The sequence below is a fragment of the Electrona antarctica genome (genome assembly GCF_951216825.1).
Source record: "Electrona antarctica genome assembly, chromosome: 12".
Classification (NCBI taxonomy): Eukaryota; Metazoa; Chordata; class Actinopteri; order Myctophiformes; family Myctophidae; genus Electrona; species Electrona antarctica.
The window spans coordinates 29,744,443-29,766,942 of record NC_136793.1 but is presented as its reverse complement, the minus strand read 5'-3'; the positions used below and the strand labels follow the sequence as shown (position 1 = coordinate 29,766,942).

General features: G+C 42.9%; 1 protein-coding gene across 1 annotated transcript in view; it reads left to right on the top strand.

The window, feature by feature from the left end:
• Positions 1-22,500, top strand: part of LOC306934372 (netrin receptor UNC5C-like) — a gene marked incomplete at its 5' end in the record, with an annotated part of 288,396 nt that overhangs the window by 232,000 nt on the left and 33,896 nt on the right. The window contains 5 exons of the mRNA XM_079516941.1: positions 824-880; positions 13,635-13,826; positions 16,873-17,090; positions 18,904-19,039; positions 20,438-20,525. Coding sequence (XP_079373067.1) covers positions 824-880; positions 13,635-13,826; positions 16,873-17,090; positions 18,904-19,039; positions 20,438-20,525 — 691 coding nt within the window. The remainder of the gene's footprint in view (positions 1-823; positions 881-13,634; positions 13,827-16,872; positions 17,091-18,903; positions 19,040-20,437; positions 20,526-22,500) is intronic.

The window sequence follows — 22,500 nt, the reverse complement described above, 5'->3', positions numbered from 1 at the left end:
TGTTTCATTTCATTGGATTCATTTCATTGTGTATTCATCATTCTCTCTCCTCCATCCATCTCTCTCTCTCTCTCTCTCTCTCTCTCTCTCTCCCTCTCTCTCTCTCTCTCTCTCTCTCTCTCCCTCTCACTCACTCTCTCTCTCTCTCTCTCTCTCTCTCTCTCTCTCTCTCTCTCTCTCCCTCTCCCTCTCCCTCTCCCTCTCCCTCTCCTCTCTCTCTCTCTCTCTCACTCACTCACTCACTCACTCACTCACTCACTCACTCACTCACTCACTCACTCACTCTCTCTCTCTCTCTCTCTCTCACACTCTCACTCTCACTCTCACTCTCACTCTCACTCTCACTCTCTCTCTCTCTCACTCTCTCACTCTCTCACTCTCACTCTCACTCTCACTCACTCACTCACTCACTCACTCACTCACTCACTCACTCACTCACTCTCTCTCTCTCTCTCACTCTCTCACTCTCACTCTCACTCACTCACTCACTCACTCACTCACTCACTCACTCACTCTCTCTCTCTCTCTCTCTCTCTCTCTCTCACTCTCTCACTCTCTCACTCTCACTCTCACTCTCACTCTCACTCTCACTCTCTCTCTCTCTCCCTCTCCCTCCCTCTCCCTCTCCCTCTCCCTCTCCCTCTCCCTCTCCCTCTCCCTCTCCCTCTCCCTCTCTCTCTCTCTCTCTCTCTCTCTCTCTCTCTCTCTCTCTCTCCCTCTCCCTCTCCCTCTCCCTCTCCCTCTCCCCTCTCTCTCTCTCTCTCTCTCTCTCTCTCTCTCTCTCTCTCTCTCTCTCTCTCTCTCTCTCTCTCACACTTCCAAGGTTCTTTGTTTCAGATGTCCACTGAGGCAAAAGAAAAGAGTGATGTGGGATATACATGTGAGTTGATATTTATGTTTTACCACCTTTTCATCTTCTTTCTTCTCCTCCCACTCATGCCATTTCTGTTTTCTACTTTCTACTTTCTACATTAGAATCTTATCCTGCAGGTCTTGTCGCGTTTCATTTCACTTTGTTTTGTTCATGACTTCTGTACCTTATAATCCCATTATTGTATCTATGTATTAGTATTATTTTCATTTAGACAAGTGATGTCATGGGAGGTTAATTGTCTAGAACTCTAGATGTCAATTAGTTGTTTTTTGTGGTTTATTGAGTCAGTAACGGTATTGTGGGATGTCTAGATCAGGGAACTATGAGCACCTATCATCCTCACTATTTCTGAATTAATATGAATAAACAATATATAACTAAATTCCGGTAAGTTAATTCACACAATCAACACTGCATCGAATATAGCACTGTTTTTAGATTGATTGTGCTCACAAACAAACACAGAATATACCTGTACACAAACAGAGGACAGCACACACATTCAGGATTAATATAAAAAAGGTAACTCTTTCAAGTTTCAACAGGGTTGCAGGAGCAGGTGAATTACAGTTTTTCACGATTGTTAACACACGTTTTTCACAACCTAACGGCATTCTCAAAACTGCACACACAAAGCTGAAAACCTCACACACAAAATGCTAAACCCTGACTGTCCTTTTCCATGATGACTCTTTGCCATCAAATCTCTTAACTAATCCCACAATGGAACTCGTGTTTTCATTTGGTACACACAGCCATATTTTCAAATGACACACACATACTCAGGGTTGGGAAGTAACGGATTACATGTAACGCCGTTATTACGTAATCAGAGTACAAAAAACCGGTAAATGTAACGTCTTAGAGTACATTTTAAAATGTGTAATCTGGATTACAGGTATAGTAACGGGGGTTACAGGCTTGGTTACATTCTCCCCTTCCCCTCATCAATCTTAGGGCTTCAAATAAGTTAAAACACCAAACAATAAAATAATCAGTCGATTACGCATGATAAATGATCATCAGTGCGCTGTGTCGCTGCTGCTGCCCATACATGCACTGCACACTGTGGGCACACGAGCAGCGCGCTCGCGTCGGTCCCCCAGCAGCACCAATGGTTTTCCCCACCGTCAGAATCTAACTCTCCACTGTCTCCAGTCCCCAATACCATATTTATATTATATTATATTGTATAGCGTGATCTGTAGCCAGCGGACACTGACAGCTCTGTAACCGCGGGGCAAGAGGAGGCGTGTGTGTGGAGCCTCTGTGGACGCGGGGACACGGGTGGCCGTGGGTAGTGAGATTCCGACGGGGAGTGGAATGTCTGTCTGTCTGTCTGTCTGTCTGTCTGTCTGTCTGTCTGTCTGTCTGTCTGTCTGTCTGTCTGTGTCTGCACTCCATCATGGGAGAACATAGTTGTTAAAGTGCCATTTTTTTCTTCTTTTTTAGGCCTACCAATTTGTACAGCATGCCTTAATTTGGTTGTATACATATATTATTTATATTTGTATATTTATTATAATGATTAGGAATTATTATTATAATGATTAGGAATTAATTTGCCTTTTGTGCAAACCTGTGCCTAGCCGAATAGGACTACATTTTAACATGAATCATAATGGTGGTACTTGAGAGCCAAATATTTTCTGAGGTGGTACTTGTTGTAAACCAGATCATTGGCCTTGTGGTTGAGTGTCCGCCCTGGGACTGGGAGGCTGGGGTTCAATCCCCAGTCGGGTCATACCAAATACTCTAAAAAATGGGACCCAGTGCCTCCCTGCTTGGCACTCAGAATCAAGGGTTGGATTTGGGGTAAGTCCCTGCGACATACTAGCGTCATGTCCAGGGGGTGTACTTGTACATCAAGCTGCCTCACGCTACAGAAACAGGAGATAGGCTCCTGCCCTATGGGCCTCATGGCTCGGCAAGGCTACTACTTACTTGTTGTAAAAAGGTTGAGAACCACTGATTTAACAATATTTCTGTAGTTTTTTCTTAATTTCATATAGGCTCAACATTCTGCTCTGGTTATCAATGGTAAAACTTGTTTTATCTAATTAAATAGAGGTTTGCTTAAAAGTAATCCAAAAGTAACTGAAAGTAACCCGTTACTTTTTAAATTGTGGTACTCGGATTACGTTACTGACTACAATTTATAGCAAGTAACTTGTAACTGTAGGGGATTACTTTTTAAAAGTAACCTTCCCAACCCTGCACATACTGTACCATTCATTGAGTACACACAACTAAGCATTTGCTGCACACTACCACAGCATTCACAGCACAATGAAGTGAAAAATTGAAAACACAATCATAGAAATGGAACACAATGACAATGACTCATGTCGGCAGTCGGCACAAGCCTCCTCCATGGCCTGGAGCAGTGTGACCTGGCTCTGTGGGTTCCGTTCATATACCTTCTACCTCCAAGCTGAAAAAAACTCCTCAATAGGATTCAGGAAAGGAGAATAAGGTGGAAGGTATAGAACGGAAAAATGTGGGTGGTCCTGGAACCACTCACGCACTTGAGCAGCCCGGTGGAAGCTCATTTTGTCTCGGATGACAATGTAGTGGATTCACTGTGGGTCATCTATGTGGTCAGGTGTTGATTCACTGTGGGTCATCTATGTGGTCAGGTGTTGATTCACTGTGGGTCATCTATGTGGTCAGGTGTTACCAACAAATTGCTCACCAGACCTGAATGTTTAGAGATTTGAAAAATGTTGAGAGTTGTGTGTTGTAGGTTGATGCTTTGAGATTTTACGTGATAAGTGTGTGCAACAACCGAACATTGTGTGTAGTGTTTGGACAACAAGGCAATGTGTAATTGATATCAGAGTGTAAAGAAGGAAAGTCAGAGTCTAATGCAGATAAGGGAGTGTGATGTAGTGCAAATTGTGTCGAGCGATTAGGTACATGAAGTGAAGGTTGTGCAAATTGTGCCAAGTTTTCGATTTTTGTGTGTAAACAATCGTGAAAAACTGTAACTGGGCAAATGTGCATCATTACCGGGTGGTAAAGACTAGTAACTTTGGAAAGGAGATGGGAAAGGATGACACACTATCACCTGAATAAGGCAAAAGGTTAGACTGACAGGTGTCTGGAGAAAACTCTTATTTAATATTTACTTACTTACTTACTTACTTACTTATTTATTTATTTATTTATTTATTTATTTATTTATTTATTTATTTATTTATTTATTTATTTATTTATCTTTATTGAGGTTCTGAAATTTCACATCTGTTCAATCGCAATACAATGCATATAGAACCACTTAAAAAATAATTAAAACAACAAAAGAAAAACAACCAAAGTACCACAATACAGAGAAAAAAAAGAAAAAAAGACAAACGAGTACACCACAGTCTTGACATGATTGTACATTCCAGGCTACTTTATGTTTTTAGCTACTGCTCAATAAGGTACCCGGGACTTATTTTAATGAATAAAACATTTGATAGTAGAGTATGTTTATACAATATAACTAGTACGTCTGCAGCGGTCGGAGGTGGTGTCCTTACTCTTCCATTGAAAAACGGAGACTCCCTGCATGGGACTTTCTGCCTGAGGCACTCCTCAAAGCTGTCCTTTGCACGTATTATTCGTAATTGCAACGCTTTCTCTCATATCTCCCATTGCAATAAGCGGCTCTCCATTTATCTTCAGAGTTGTCTGTGGGAGTCTATGATGCCTGTTTAATCAAATCAAGTTTATTTATAAAGCACATTCAAAAAAAACTTTCGTTGTACCAAAGTGATGTACAGAACATCTCATCAGCATATAACAAACAATAGTAAGCAACACACAGCAGCACAATCACAGTTCATTAACAACATATCAGACAGAAACAACAAGGATGTAAGCCAAGACAACATATCAAAGGGATTCAAAAGCTTGTGAGTAGAACAGAGTCTTGAGCCTGGATTTAAAGATTCAACGGAAGGTGCAGATCTGATGGAGAACGGAATGGCCCCCAGATTGGGGTCTAGTCGTCGTGACGGCTAATATCCCCAAGTCAGTTGACCTGAGGTGCCTGGTGGTTGGTAAGGGGGTAGTTTAAAAGGCCTGAGGTGCCTGGTGGTTGGGAAGGGGGTAGTTTAAAAGGCCTGAGGTGCCTGGTGGTTGGGAAGGGGGTAGTTTAAAAGGCCTGAGGTGCCTGGTGGTTGGGTAGGGGGTAGTTTAAAAGGCCTGAGGTGCCTGGTGGTTGGGAAGGTGGTAGTTTAAAAGGCCTGAGGTGCCTGGTGGTTGGGAAGGGGGTAGTTTAAAAGGCCTGAGGTGCCTGGTGGTTGGGAAGGTGGTAGTTTAAAAGGCCTGAGGTGCCTGGTGGTTGGGAAGGGGGTAGTTTAAAAGGCCTGAGGTGCCTGGTGGTTGGGAAGGGGGTAGTTTAAAAGGCCTGAGGTGCCTGGTGGTTGGTAAGGGGGTAGTTTAAAAGGCCAGCAATGTAATAGGGGGCCAGTCCATTAAGAGCTTTATAAACAAATAATAATACATGTATATTAAACCGCACTGGCAGCCATTGGAGGGAGCAGGACAGGACGGTCTCTCTCAGGATGATATGGTCTCTCTTCTTGGTACCAGTCAAGAGCCTGCATGGCTGACGCATTGTGGACCAATTGGAGACGGGATAGGGCTGACTGATCCCGGTGTAGAGGGAATTGCAGTAATCTAAACAGGATGTTATGAGGGCATGTATGACTATTATTTCCAGATCCTGGACAGAGAGGAATGACTTAATTTTAGCGATGGAGCGGAGGTGAAATGCAGCTGTTCTATTCTTTAAACTTTTCTTTCTTTCCTGAAAGTACAAATCTTACTTAAATCTAACTTAATTGAGAGAAACTACTTTTGTACACCTGTAAACCAGTTATGTGACAATAAAGCTGAATCTGAAGGTGGCACAACCCCCCATGCTATACTCAAGACGTTCGCCTGCAGCTTATTGGGTAGAGAGGCCGTCTAGGACATGTACTGTAGTAGAAGAAGAAGAAGGTCCTGGCCCCGGTCTATGTGCCTCCTCATAATGATCTGACCAATCTGGGAACCCATTGGCAAAAAAAGAAAAAATACTTTGAATTTGCCTCTGGGAACAGAATGTGGATAGCAAGATGTTGCCCATTTGTTCAGCCTTCGGCCCTCCTCTTCCGGTGGGGCCCATTATGCTTTCATTCCCACTAACAACAATGTATACACATTCTGAATGCTCCTGCCGACAGATTCAGTAGAGTAGCTCGGAATCGGTTCTTGAGAGATTACGATCTAAGCAGCCAACACATGTTTGAAGCTCGATAATAAATTAAATTTCCCCTGCAGGAAATATATATAATATATACTCATTTGGCAGAAAATGAAAGCACCTTTGCCGTAAATTTGCATTCACACTTACAGTACTGTCCATAATACCTTTAACACAATGCTTGATGAAAGAAAGGAAAGCTCTGGCTGTTTCAGCAAGGAAAGCAGGCATACTGTAGCCCGAGTTATTTGCAATGTGCTGTGAGCTTTGTTTATCTTACATTTTGAGTGCATGACACTGGCTTGCAACCAAGAATAAACCAGAAAGACGGCACTCCACGGAGGTTGGATCGGATACCCAGGGCTGTGTAAGTCATGGGCTGCATGCAGGCTTCAAGACCCGAGGAAGCACCGGGAGGAAATAGCATTTCCCTGACATTTGGTTCAACTTTTCTGCCTTTCTTTATGGTGGTGGCCCATCTGGGCAGAAGTGAATATGCTTTTGAAGGTGTGCTCTGGGGCTCATCAATGTGTCCGTACATGAACTCTGGGGCTCATCAATGTGTCGTACATGAATTAATGTGTCATTGGCAATACTTGTCCATGTCTGTGGAAAGAAGTTGATAATAAATAAAGACTCTCCCATACAGTACATGGACTAGACCAAACATGGAATACGGTAGACTTGGTTTTCTTTAGAATAGTGTAGGTCACTGATTTTAAATAATGCAGAAATTCCACTGGTGTACAATACCTGTACTTTGGGGAGGATCTATAAATTCAGACACTACATTAACATTGGACACCTCGTTACTCAAATAAAATATGTATATCGATCAATATTATTCACTCATCATCATGCAATTGGATTAGCCAGACTGTTCAAATTCACGAGAGAGCACCTGACACGCTCATCGAGTTGCCATGGTGACCATGGTTGTATGCTAGAGACAACAATGGACATACAGTATGTCAATTATTAGTTAGTGCCTGTTTTATACTCCATTTATGCACTTTGATAATGTTTGATAGGATCATTTATGTGCAAACTGCCAATATTGCACATGGGCTTTGATTTTGACATTGATAAAATAGGAAGTACTTCAGTTGTGTTCTGTCAGGGTCCCTGATCCTGAAGTGTCTTTGTAAGAGTAGTTGAGGCAGGCTGGCAACGGTTTTCATGTTGTTCATTGTTTCAGTAACTACTCAAACTACTAAGGGCACAGGCTTTTATGGGGTGTTTGTTCTTTCATGGACCATTATATGAGAGGTAGATCATTCATGGGATGCTATTGAGAGATTGAATGAAACATGTGGCTGTGTAAAAGCCACAAGTGGATGTAGATGTAGAATTATTTCCTTGGTGTGATGGACAAACTACAGTGTAACGGTCATGACAGTATATTCTTAATATCAGGTTAGCTACATGATGCCTTGTTTCGATATTGCCGCATTTGGTTGACACAGTTAGACAAAGTAATAACATCCCTCCCTTCTTCTCTTCCCTCCAGTCCTCCCATCCTTTTGAAAAACTGAGGCTGCCAGGTGCCAAGACCACAGTGGCTTGTTCATGTTGCCAGGCAAGATCAAAACAGCAGTTGAATGAGTTTCAATTAGTGATTGTGCAAAGCTCCGCCATGGATGCAGATCACACAGGAGATAGAGCCAAGATAAGCTGAGCTATCCTGGTTTTAGTGGTTTTGTCCGCCATTAAATCCCCCATGGTACATCGGACCATACTGTAAACAGAAGAACAGCGAGGAACGGTAGGCAGGGATCCATACTGACTGGTCCGTGCATGTGAGTGTGTGTGTGCGCTCATCTATGAATCGAAAAACATGCACAGATAAAAATGAACAGAAACAAGTGTCACAAGTCAATATGTCTGCACTTTCCACCTGACCCATTAAGTTTTAAATGTCAACACACACGTGCGCACGCACGCACGCGCACGCACGCACGCACGCACGCACGCACGCACACGCACACGCACACGCACACCACATGCGCACACGCACACACACACAAGATTAGCTCTGTGTATGTCAGCTGTCTGCATAGTGTCTTAATTAGAACATCAAAGATCAATACAACCAATAGCAACCTCCTGACTGCTGTTATTTCTGCATGCAATGCATTTGTATATGTGTGACTGGGTGTTCTGTGTGTGTGTGTGTGTGTGTGTGTGTATGTGTGTGTGTGTGTGTGTGTGTGTGGGTGCGTGCTGACCTTTAGCAAACATTCTCCCTCTGACAGGGCTGTCAGATAGTACTTTGGAGGACATCACAGATGGGCTGTCTGAACGTCCCTCCATCTCTCACATGATTGATCATTTATTCAATTGTTCCCCATTGTGTTCATCACAGTCACATGTTTTAATCTAAATCCAATTTACCTGGGCTTGTGGCTGAGGGCTTTGGACATGGAGCCACTCATCACGTACAAGAGGGAGAGGGCGTACCACAGATGCAGCTGATTGAGGAATGGGAAAGTGTGTGTGTGTGTGTGTGTGTGTGTGTGTGTGTGTGTGTGTGTGTGTGTGTGTGTGTGTGTGTGTGTGTGTGTGTGTGTGTGTGTGTGTGTGTGTGTGTGTGTGTGTGTGTGTGTGTGTGTGTGTGTGTGTGTGTGTGTGTGTGCGTGCGTGCGTGCGTGCGTGCGTGCGTGCGTGCGTGCGTGCGTGCGTGCGTGCGTGCGTGCGTGCGTGCGTGCGTGCGTGCGTGCGTGCGTGCGTGCGTGCGTGCGTGCGTGCGTGCGTGCGTGCGTGCGTGCGTGCGTGCGTGCGTGCGTGCGTGCGTGCGTGCGTGCGTGCGTGCGTGCGTGCGTGCGTGCGTGCGTGCGTGCGTGCGTGCGTGCGTGCGTGCGTGCGTGCGTGCGTGCGTGCGTGCGTGCGTGCGTGCGTGCGTGCGCGAGCGCGAGCGCGCGAGAATGTGTCTTCTTCTTTAATTCATTTAGGAAAAAGACAGGCTATCATGCAAGATTACCAGGTGGTACAAGAACATCAGACAGGCAAATACAAAAAACGACCAGTTCTCGTTTGTTTACAATGGCAAGATGTAGAAAGCAATCAAACACAAGAGGCAAAGCAATGCTGAAACATACAATACATCGTGGAGTGTTAATGTTATAGTACTTTAGAAGAATCAGTCAGAATCGAGTAGGGGGGGCGATCATTTACGATTCTGTCCCTATCGGAATGTAACTCTGACAGTGCTGAGTCAAATGAAGGGTACTTCGCAACGTTTGGCACAGCGACTCGCTCGCTCTGCGGTGGCTCTCGTTGCTCAAGTCAGAGCAGAGCATTCGCTCTATACCAGGGGCGGCAGTGACATCAAAGCCTCCCTCTTGCTCTGCCTCGCTCCATAAAACGAGTGCACCTTCTCTTTAGGATACCAATTTTATCCAATCAGGATATAGAACTCATAGGGCAGTATTATGCGTGTCTTAAGTACCAGGTCTTATTACTTAACTTAAGACCTGGAGGCGTGATCAATGCCATTTGGCCACTCAGAATAGCCAAATGGCATTGACCACGCCTCCAGGTCTTAAGTTAAGTCATAAGACCTGGTACTTAAGACACACATAATACTGCCCACAGACTCATAGAGATTAAACAAGTGGAATTGGAAGTGATGCTCAAATGAGCAGACAAAATTGGAACAATTGAAGCTGATAAATGGGTACTCTCTCCTGATTGGCTGGAATTTTGCAAAACACTTGAAAATGAAATTTCTGTTTATTAAAGAGGTGGAGAACCTTTTAACAAAACAACGTTTTGTTTTAACCAAAAGATATCACTTACCCTACTTTAATTACTTAAATTCATATTGGACATGTGACTCTTGTCTGGCTGATGGATTACAGCCGTTGATTATTGTCTGTTGTCTATTTATTGTTTTTGTGTATTGTATCACTTGTGTGGTACTTCAGAGGTGGCGGATCGATGAAGCATTGTAGCGACCATCACCACTAGTACTATTATAATATATATTTAAGCTGTTGGCTGAGCTCGTTTTGGTGGCAAGAAATACATAAACTCTACTGAGAATAGGCAGGATAATAAAGGAATAGGCAATATGAATTGAAAAGGACAGCAATAGTATCCAGGTTGTATGTAGGTTACCCACTTGTGACAAAAAAACGAGAGGGGGGGGATTACGAGCAGAAATACTGTACATATTTTTATTTCTTAAGCACAAACACAGACAACAAGCTGTAGCCTACTTTACTGATCCAAAAGTGTCATCACATTCCCGTGTTAAGAAATAATAAGCCTTGATAGCAAATAATAAACAGAAATATAGGAGTCCTGCTCTCCTATGTAGCTCCTTGGTACAGAGTCCATTATGGTAGGGAAATAGTGATGTTGTTGAGCTGTTATGTAAGGAATTTGCATTCTACTGATATCACAAATACTAGAATCAAATGCTTGAGCTCTGAAAGCTTTTTGCAGAAAAGGATATTTGAATGCCAGTGTTGGTATCACAACACTTGTAACGATTAGATAATTCAATTTGTCATCAAAGTTTTTTAATGATTTTACAATAAAGCATACAAAATACACATGACTTACACAAAAGAAAGAGACAAGAAAAACAAACAAAAAAACAAACCAAAACAACTAGCAGTCAAAAAAGAAAAACCCCAATGGACAACACCCCTCCACATTCTGTTGTTGACAATAGTGATTATATCCGTAATGTATTACCAATTACAAATTGTTAATGCAACCATCCTTTAATATACAAATAAAAGTAGTCCCATATTTCATGGAACTTCTAGATAATTAAATTAACTGTTACTCTTTTTTAAATCACGGGATAGTGACTGATCTCCTGCACGCACGCACACACGTACGTCCGCTAAATAGTTTAATAGATAGGTCTGTAAGAAAAGAGTAATTAAAGTCTGCGTCTCGCGCACGCGCCCGCACGCTCCTATTGTTCCTTATCGTTCCGTGAATCCAAACGGCTCCAAACCGCGTCCCAGAACAAACGAAAAAGTGAAATGTCAATCCAAAAACGTTACTCCAAAAGTTATCCAAAAAGTAAAGGGCTCCCCAGCAGCGACGTAATCCAAAACAATGAATCCAACGGCAAAAACAACAGTAGATCCTCGCGGGGTATAAAATAAAATATAAACGGTCTCACCAAGTCTTTTCTCTTGTGTAGTACAGCGCTGCAGTGTGGCCTTAGCTATTTTCCACCTATAGCGTCCGAGTAGAGTATATTATTAAATAAATAATGATCAAACTGGTCTAGGTCTCCCGTGGACTTCCTGGACGGTTTGCCTCTCTCGTTCCTTTCTCCCGCGGGCCGGCCACCAACGCCTACTTTACGTGCGTCAGACAGTCTCGGACCCGTCAATCAAAACAATCCCCTCAAATCATAACATAGGCTTTCAAAACACCCCTTAAACAATAACAAAATAAAACATATTAGGACATTACCCTTAAAGGATGGCGTTAATTAAGGACCATTATACAATATCTCTGACATAGACTTTTAAATGCCATAAATAAAATAAATCCTTTTTTAGCATATGTGGCAGCGCTACACACTCTTAGGGAAGTTAATGCAACTGATGATGAGGATGATGATGATGATAATGATGATGCTGATGATGTTGCAGATAATGGTGATAATTAAATTCCTCTTACGCTGATCATCACAAAGTATTAAGAACAGAACATACAATTGCCTTGCCTTATAATTGCCCTGCAGCTGCCAGCTGGGCTTGTGGGTGGTTTGCAGAAATCTGAAGTGGTACCATAGGCAGGAGAGCCAGTGTCAAACATTGGCCATGATTTGAGACCACAGAGATCTAAAAAGTAGCTTTTTGACAGCTATCCCTGCGGTGTAGCTAATTGGATAAAGTCGAGACGTGGGTGTTATATCAGGATTTTGAGAATCAAATTCTCAAGAAGAAATGCCTTTGCTTGGCAAAACTGCACATCAATTATTCTCTGAAACTGCTGTCCACTCATCACAGTCTCAAACATTATATGAGGATGCCATAGGCTTGCCTCTGTAGGCCTACAGTGTACACACCTACTGTAGCTCCCATGGCGTGAGGTGTAGAAAGAAAAAGTGGTTTATAGCGCCCTCAAGTGGCAGGTTAAGAATGTACATCCTATACTGTTCCTCTGCTTTGGCTGTTACATGTGTGTCATGCTTGTCAGTGTGAAGGCGTGTGATGCAATAAAGAATTGATGCCTGTGTGTGCATCATCAAAGCAGTGGGTTTCACACATAATCGAGTTCATGCTTTCTTCTCTTGTTCCATGTGAGATGACAACAAGCAAATCCCACAGCACATGACTCAGGCAGTTAAAAAGGCAGCTAAAAAGCCTGTTATCTGCCTCTCAACTTTAAGGACGGATTAAAAGAAAAGGAGCATTCCTTCAGTTCTGTATTCATCCCCTCCCACTGGCTACAGAGGATGCGATTAACGAGTGGCGCTTCAAGTGTGAAAAGAGTCCTGAAAGAAAAAAACAAAAAAATAAAACCTAGTTTCAATGCAGCTTTCATGTTTCATGTAGGCTTGTTTGTTTTTCTGCTTTGAAGTTCAAGTGCGTTCCATCTTCCTCTTGCCCTCTTTTCCTTCTCTCCACTTATCGCCCTTCTTTAAAGTCCCCTTTCTTCATTCTTCTTTGTCTCATGTGCCGTGGTCTCCGCCTATCCTCCATATTCCGTTCCTTTCCTCTACATTTCCTTTTCACTCCACCCTTTGAATTAGACTTTTCTTCCATCTCCATTCCTCCCATGTCTGGTGCACCTCTGTCTCGGTTTGTGAATTTCAGTCCCTCATTATACCAGGCTAAGCAGCTTATCAGTTTAAATGTTCATTATGCTTTTATATAGAATATTGATCTTGAATGTAAAAAGCCACGACTGAACTATTTAAGGTGCCATTCAACGTTCAGAATAATGGAGGAAAGATGTTATAGAACCTTGTGAAATAATTAACAGCCATATTATTACGTTTTTATATGTGTGTCAGACCTTTATGGAAGACTTAGAAGTCCCACACATATCTCTCTATCTCTCTCACTCCCTCTTTCTCCGTGTAGACAAATTAATGCGAGATACCAGGTCAGGTGGATGGCTATTTAAAACTTATTTGCAAGAGGACCCATTAAGATAGTTCTTAATAGTTCGGTGTCAGCTTCCTGAAGAGAGAGGTATTATCATTTCTGCCCATTTTTCACCCACTTTTCTGGCTTGCGCACATACTTTCTTCTTGAGAAATTCCAATTTATTTTTCTCTTTGTATATTCTCTCTCTCTCTCTCTCTCTCTCTCTCTCTCTCTCTCTCTCTCTCTCTCTCTCTCTCTCGCTCTCTCTCTCTCTCTCTCTCTCTCCCTCGCCTTCTCTTTCTCTCTGTAGTCTCTCTGAGTGTTTGAAAATTATATAAGTCTTTTTACTTTTTAGCCATTTTCCTCTGTACAGGTACAGTATATTGAGTAGTAGTGACATAATAAAGCATAAAAGTGTCTATCTATCTTTGTCTCTGATTCCCTTCAGCTGCCCCCAGTACAGATGACGTAGCGCTGTATGTGGGTATCGTCATCGCGGTGATCATGTGCCTGGTCATCTCAGTCATAGTGGCGCTCTTCGTGTACCGCAAGACTCACCGCGACTTCGACTCCGACATCATCGACACCTCCGCGCTCAACGGAGGATTCCAGTCTGTCAACATCAAAACTGCAAGATCAGGTGAGGACGGACACGGGGGGTGAAATTATTTATCATTTTGTTACACTATTATTATTATTTATTGCTATTTCTGCTTCAAATAACACTGTTCTGAAGGAGAGATGAGGGAACATAGTTTGTCCTCTAATAAAATGCCCTTTGACTGAACCCCGACACCATAGTAAGAATAATTATTGTTAGGGCACTGGGCAGGGTAATCTGGTTTAATACCATCTTTCTAGACCAGTGTGTAAATGTCCCGTACTACATGCCTCTACCTGGATGTGTGGATTGACCCTGCCGTGTTTGATAACGGATGTGCTACTCGTTACTGTCGGCTGGAAACCTCCTTCGTTGCTTTTCAGGAAATGGAAAAACATAAAAAGTAGAACTTTGGAGTTTCAAGGTTTCTGCCTGACAGCGACGTAACTAAGAAAGAGGCTGTACTGTACCTCCACTAGATGAACTCTCCTTGACCCCTTTCTGCAGGCTTTGCAGTGGTGCTGATACTATCAGTGTGGCACTGGCTGTCAATCCACACTGCATGTGATTCATCTCTCTCAAACGGACAGCAATCTCTCTCTCTCTCTCTCTCTCTCTCTCTCTCTCTCTCTCTCTCTCTCCTCTCCTTGTCTGCTGCAGTGAGATCCCAAGCAGACATTAGTTGTCTATCTTTCTGTTTAAGTGGAGTCATATTTCACTCAGGTCCTTGTCCATACTGTAGCTTCAGCATCTCTAAGTATATGAGCTGAGGGCGGAAGGTGCGCGTATAGATACACACAGCAGACAAGCTGACGCGACAAACACCACCCCGTCTCATTGTCCGTCTCTGCTTCTGGGTCCAAAGCTGCCTCTGCCAGTGATTCACAAGTTTTGTTTTGTTAACCCCAAGGAACACTTCATGAACTTCTATCTAATGATATATTATGTAATAACATATTTGGAATCTCCCTCTCAGTGCCAGAGTCACAGGCTGTGAACCTCTGATCAGATCATGTACTGTGCTAACTGGCTCATTGCACCAGCAAACCATCAGGGTGCTTGTCATCCGTTGTTGAAAGAACATTTTAGATTACTATTAACAAAGGCCCATCTTTTCTCTCTCTCTCTCTCTCACACACACACACACACACACACACACACACACACACACACACACACACACACACACACACACACACACACACACACACACACACCTGGCCTAAGATAAGATGTACTGTATATGTTCTATATCCATCTCTTCCTTACTTGCGGCTCGCCCCACACACACACACACACACACACACACACACACACACACACACACACACACACACACACACACACACACACACACACACATTCTGGCATTCTGTTAGTCATTAATTAAATTTCAGCAAGGATGATTTGGCATGAATACCCGCTGGCTTTAAGAGTAAACAGCCTGATGAGAGCGGGTGTGTGTGTGTGTGTGTGTGTGTGTGTGTGTGTGTGTGTGTGTGTGTGTGTGTGTGCGTGTGCGTGTGCGTGTGCGTGTGCGTGTGTGGGGTGAGCCGCAAGTAAGGAAGAGATGGATATAGAACATACAGTACATCTCATCTTAGGCCAGGGTGTTGTTTTTTTCCAGCAAGCTCTGAAAAAAGCATAGTTTAATTTAACATAGATGATGGACAAAATAACCCCAAGTCTCTTTTAGAGCATTCTACAACATTGCTTATCACAAACAAAACAACAACACTAACATAAAACATTATACTCCAGGCAAAATCTATATGCAAGTTATGACATGCATGTTGATGAGCATGTTACACTAATCAGCTAATCACCTTGTTCTGGCCCATGGCTAACGCTAACCTTTCAATGATTAACCGTGAGAGGAAAATGGAAGCTCAGAGTGGCCATCCTCCTTCATGTAGCCACTTAGACACATAATGTAATCACCGCTACATGTGTGCATGAGGTGCTTGATTGTTTGACAGTGAATATGAGCACGTCGTCCCTTGGGTGGACTGTAAGCAATGTCCGTGTGTGTGTGTCTGTGTGTGTGTGTGTGTGGTCTGTGTGTGTGTGTGTGTGTGTGTGTGTGTGTGTGTGTGTGTGTGTGTGTGTGTGTGTGTGTGTGTGTGTGTGTGTGTGTGTGTGTGTGTGCGTGCGTGCGCGCGCGCGCGTGCGTGCGTGCGTGCGTGCGTGCGTGCGTGCGTGCGTGCGTGCGTGCGTGCGTGCGTGCGTGCGTGCGTGCGTGTACATTAGCATGCAACACTACACATGCAAATGTCAAGGTATAACCATGGGACACAGAGCATTGTGTGGCATGACAGATAGATGCTGATGCGTTTTGCAATTAACGTTGCATTACTCACGACAACTCAAGGGCACACATGTCGCATGTTGAACATCTTGTGGCGTTAGAGAGTGATTGAGATGAAAACATGGCTGCTAATTAGCAGACTCTTCGAATATTTTGCTTCGGGGTAACATTATGACACATGCTATTCTACAGGCGATGGGAGTGAGAGTGGAAGGTTGGATTGCAATAATCACAGTGGACTTGATATTGAGAACATGCTGTTTAATTAGTAGAATCTGCATCCTATCCATCGAGGCATACGTCCTGCTAGGATCACTTTGTAAGGCCATGCCTCACACCTGACCTGGGGCACGACGACACACACTTAAGAGAATCATTATTAAAATGGTGTGCGATTAGCACAGTCCAAGCATGCACCAGGTGAAACTGTGTCAGTGCAGGGTTTCAGGTAGCCGAATGAAATCATTACAGGGTCGTGGCTGTGCCTCACAAATGGCAAAGCCACGGCCACCAGCAGGGTCAGTGGCATTTTTGTGGTCAGAGAAGGGCAGAGTATTTAACGTGCAGCAATGAGGTTCATCAGCCGATATTCTTATGTTAAATGTACAGAATAGAACCTGGATGATTCACAGGTCCTCTAGAGTCTTTCAGTGCAATCTCCATGTATTGCGGCCAAGTGTGTCATAATGTATTAATAATTATGTTATTCAGTTATTCACTTATTTCTCTCACTTACTGCTCTTGCCTCCTTCTCTCTGACCCTTGCCTCATCCCTAGCTGATCTTCTGACTGCGCCTCCTGACTTGACCAACGCTGCAGCCATGTATCGTGGGCCAGTGTATGCCCTCCATGATGTTTCAGACAAAATCCCCATGACCAACTCCCCTCTGCTGGACCCTCTGCCCAATCTGAAAATCAAAGTATACAACTCCTCTGGCCTGGTCACACCCCAAGATGACCTAGGAGGGGACTTCACATCTAAACTGTCTCCTAAGGTAAGGTTGCATTCTGTTGCTCAGCAGGTGGAAGTGGTCAACCCAGTGCAAAACATCAGGTCAGGTATTATTATATATGTCAGGCATGTCAAACATACGGCCCGCAGGCCGGATCCGGCCCGCGAGATGCGGGCTCCCACTTGTAGAGCATAAATGTATGAGTCTGTCAAAAAAAATCTCTAGCACATTCCTGTCAAAAGTTATGATTTTTTAAAGAAATATAAACCAAAATGCTCAATCGCAGTTCTGAGCTGCCCTCCCTAACTACGGTAGTAGATTGCTGTCAGCTGTGCTCAATTGAATGGAGGCAACGCATGCCCCCCCTCCCCCCCTTCTCTCTGCTGCTGCGTGTCAAAGAGACGAGCACTATACTTCTCCAGTACAAGGGTCTATAACCGAGGAACATTCAGATCACAGCTGACAAAGAAATTATCATATATCCCACCACTGCAGATTATACATAATAACTTCTCAGAAACTGGTCCCTGATATTCAGGAAGCAGCAAGTGAAAACAAGACAGAGATGAAATGTCATGGTTTTCATTTATTTTTTTCCCCTTTGGCTTTTTTTGAAAAATAACAATTAAGATTTTAAAAATAAATATGTTTTGAAGTATTAGTTATTGTTATTCACTCATATTTTTTTGAATGTTCCATTGTTCATCACTTCAATAAAAAAGCAGGCCTGCATAAAACCAAGGGTTGTGTAGCCATTTACAAATTTCTGCTGAGACAGTATTTTAAATTTAAATATTCTATTTTCAAATGGTTTATTGGCGCTCCATAAATAAAAATAGCATCTCTCATAGCAAATGGCTTCTAGGCTACAGGTATAATACCAATAATGAAAGTCAATAATGTAGCTATTCTTATTATAATTTGTGTGATGTAGTGTACCTATATCATGCAGCAAGAAAAACAAAGCCAAGTGACAGCTGCATAGTGTGTACGTAAACATGCGTGAGCATGCTTGCAGTCCGCGACTGCATGGTTGCACCGCTCTGGCCCTCATGAAGTCACATTTCGTCCAATGCGGCCCCCACCCCAAAATGAGTTCGACATCCCTGATATATGTTGTACTGCTTTGCCCCAAGGTTTTTTTTTTTACTTTACTGTGACAACTTAATCCTCATTTCAGAACAGGGTGAGCTAGCTTTGCCCCATGGCAATGTTCCCAGAGCAGATACTAACAGTTTCTTTCCCTGCTTTGTCTCGATAAGCAAACAAAAAGACAGAGCTTGTCAAATACATTGAATGGAATTAAATTGTGAAAAAGTGGCTGAAGTTGCTACAAGCAGAATCTCTCAACTAAACTCAAGTCAATAAGTCGAATCATTAAAGGCCATTAAATGGTAATATAGAGAGGCTGTTGTTACTGCAAACAGAATCACTAAACACAATACAACTACAGTGAATTAAATCTTTTTTTAAACCTTCAATCTTTCTCTGATGACTATGACCTACAGTACCTTACCCCCCATTTTACCAAGGTTATTCGCAAAGAAAACCACAAATATGAGTGTTCAAAAACACACACTGGCTACTGGCTAGACAGAATAATAGACCTGTAATGCCTTCGTGAATTCAACGAAGGCATTACAATGAGTACACTACATTTACAGTACATATAATCTTAGATATTTGAAACGCTGATGCAGTCCACAGTGCATCTATTAATGCTTCATCACTGGACACTTTCTGTGTCCAGTGATTTGTTTTTCTTTCTTTTCCTTATAAACTCAAAACTCCTTCACACACAATACTATTCAATATATTACGACATGTCCTATGAACTGTGCTGCTTACTTTCCAGGTGACCCAGTCTCTGTTGGATAACAGCGATACCATGAACCTTCGCAACCAGAGCCTGGCACGGACGAGAGATCCCTCCTGTACCGCACATGGATCCTTCAACAACCAGGGAGGACACCTCATAGTGCCCAACTCTGGTAACATTAAGCCTGATTTACACTGAGTTGCGTGTCGGTGTCACACACCAGAAATAGCCGATCTACAAGCTGCTTGTACAGCTTTTTGGTGAGCCAAATGGCACACAATCAAGTATAAATCAGGCATTAGTGCTCTTTTCTGGAGTAGCCATTTTCTTACCATAATCTGATCGACGTGAATATATCCGTTATAGCCACTGGAGAAGGCAAAAAATGTTAAAAGTCGCTCTGAGCAGGGAAGAGCAGGTTTATCGGCCGCTAGCTTTTTACAGAAGCCCATTTGGGACAAACTGTCACATTTCTGACATTATGAAAGACACACCCGTGTGAACTGAGCGGTGCAACTATACTTGTCTTGTATTGTGACAGTTACTGTACTGTACTGTACTGTACTGTACTGTACTGTACTGTACTGTACTGTACTGTACTGTACTGTAGCATTTCTATGGCTGAGGGTCGTTAGACTGGTGGTGGTGGGGATGGGCAACAACAACCTCAGGCAGCCCAGTATCTATTGCTATCGGGGGAGGGTCGGCCGTCGGGGTTACTTTTCTTCCTGGAATTATAAACGTCTGGGTTGCCGAGGCTACTTTTGTTCAAATCAAACGGCACACCTGGCCATTTCAAACGGCACACTAAAGTGCCACGGCACACAGGTTGTACTGTACTGTACTGTACTGTACTGTACTGTACTGTACTGTACTGTACTGTACTGTACTGTACTGTACTGTACTGTACTGTACTATTGTAATAGTTATAGTGCACAGTGTAAAGCTCAACAGTCCAAACAGACATACATAGGGACATAGGGACACATGCGGCATGTTTTATTTTTTTCGCCTCCATATAATGGATATAATAAATTTTGAATTCGGTAAGAACCGTTTCTTACCAAATTCTCCTTTAGTACACTCAGTGCTGGGTCTGGGTGGATTCAGCCACTCACCTAACTCTGCAATAACCAGATGAAAACCCATATACAGTTTGCAACTGCTACTATTACACTGTACAGGACTAAACATTACCCCAATGATGTGCTATATGATAATGTAGGAGTTCTCTTAGGCTAGATTAAAATGTCTGCCATAAGTGCCATTGACTATCAATCACATTAAAGAAACAAGAAACAAGCAGCAACTGTACAATATCATATCACAATTCACTTAGGCTAATACTGTACAATATCATATCACAATTCACTTAGGCTAATACTGTACAATGATTAACTCAAGTAGAATTCAATAATTAACCCTCAACAGATTGATTGATTTAATAATACAGTTTTGTGCATTGAAATCAAGAAATGTGAGGTCAGAATTCATCATCAGTCAATTTACATTTTTTGAAATATTCAGCACATGCATTTCTCTACTCCTTCCCCGTGGTTCTCTCCTGCAGGTGTGAGCTTACTGGTTCCAGCAGGGGCAGTGCCTCAGGGTAGAGTGTACGAGATGTACGTGACCGTGCACAGGAAAGACAGCGTGAGGTGAGTCGGCCATCCTGATTGTTTGTGTGGTAGTATGGTGAGCCTTTACCCTGTCTGACATGAGCTTACGGCACACAGCAAGGGATTGAATCCATGTCCTTATTTTCAGTAGGTCTCGCCGTCGGCACGCTCCCCTGCATTGTGATTCAGTCAGTAGCAGTCGATCGACACGGCAGGGGTCCAAAATAACGATGCCGGGATTAAAACTCTTGCCTTTTCGGAATTGAGAACATTAAAATGTCTCATACAGTATATGAATTGAGGACATTAAATTGTCTTGTGTAACATTACTGTTCTACAAGAACACTTAGATACATTAATGGTTTGACTGGTTTTAGTTAGTCAGTTGTTTTGCCATCATGAATATGTAATGTATAAAATAAATTATTGACATCTGTAACCTGTATCAGAAGGGTAGGGGAGGGTGTTGCGTGGTGCAGTGGAGCCATCAGGACGTAAAAAGTGCAGGGACAAATGTTTTTTGTTGGGGCGGGGGTTCATGACATACTGTAGTATTTAGTCGGGAAACAGTCGGGGGGAAAAATGAATAGACTAGCCATCCCTTAATAGTGCAGGGACATTCAGACCCTTCTGACCCCCCTCCCCCTCCGGCCACTACGGCGTGGTGGGGTCAGGCAGTATAGAGCAGAGGTTCCCACATTTTTTAACCTGTGACCCAAACTAGTGAAAATAGCAGATCTACAATCCCTGTCACCCAAACTAGTGAAAATAGCAGATCTACAATCCCTGTCACCCAAACTAGTGAAAATAGCAGATCTACAATCCCTGTGACCCAAACTAGTGAAAATAGCAGATCTACAAGCTCACAACACACAATCGCCTTATGAGCTTGTAGATCGTCTATTTTCACTACTACTTAAACATTTGTTTGAAACTGAAAACAACAATTTCGACTGACCTCTAAAAATGGTGATTTGGTAGAGATGTAATTTCATGTGGCAGCACTGTGTCCTGCCTCTGTTCTGCTTTGCCCCACAGAATACTACAGACTCATACAATGCATTTACACAGAGAATAGTTGAAGACTGACTGCTTTTTTACATGTTTCCCCATTTCTGTAATGAGAGCTACATACAGTAACTGAATTTAGGGTAAGAAGCCCAAAACAGTCAATAGTAGTAGTAGTAGTAAATACTGCATGAGATGAGCTTGAAGAATACTGTTACAGTGCAAGTCAAACAACCTCATATGCATTCCACCCACGTGCGCTTTCTGCTTCGCTCTAGGCCTCTCAAGCCAATAGCAGTACATAAGAACTAGGGCCCCTTAAAACATACTACAGTTTACCTTTGAGTCAACTCTCTGTCTTTATCTTACAATGTTCCACAGTTTACCTCCGAGTCAACCCTCTACTCTGTCTTTATCTTACAACGTTCTGTAGTTTACCTCCAAGTCAACCCTCCAGTCTGCCTCTACCTCGGTCAATAGTTGAATTCATGAAAAAAGTAAACACCTTCATCAGCTTCACATCAAACAGTTAGGAAGCTACAGCCAATCACTTTATCTCATCAAAGATAAAAGTTTCATTTCACGGCATACAGGCCGTCGACACTAACTTAAAATATCTTCTGCGATCTGGGTTGATGTAATGAAAGCTGCATAAAGAATATATTGATAGTCAATAACCATTCTACCGCAAGACGATGGCTCCTTGCATTAGCAGAGCCAAGATCTGCAGTTACTGAGTGAATAGTACTGAACCATATGCACCGTATCACTGAATGTTTCTCAGGCTAGTAAAATGCTCAGTGTTGATTCATCCATTTGTAGCTCCTAGACCTAGTCCTAGAGTGTACAAAATGGTTACATTTGTAAACTCTCAGAGTTAAATTCATTTTTACAGTGCATCTGTATAGTCTCCTCCCCATGTGTGCCTTTCCTCGGTCAATAATGGGCTCCAGCAACATGGAGCCGCCGAATCAATAATGCTGCTAAGGATTAGTGGCCTCCTGAC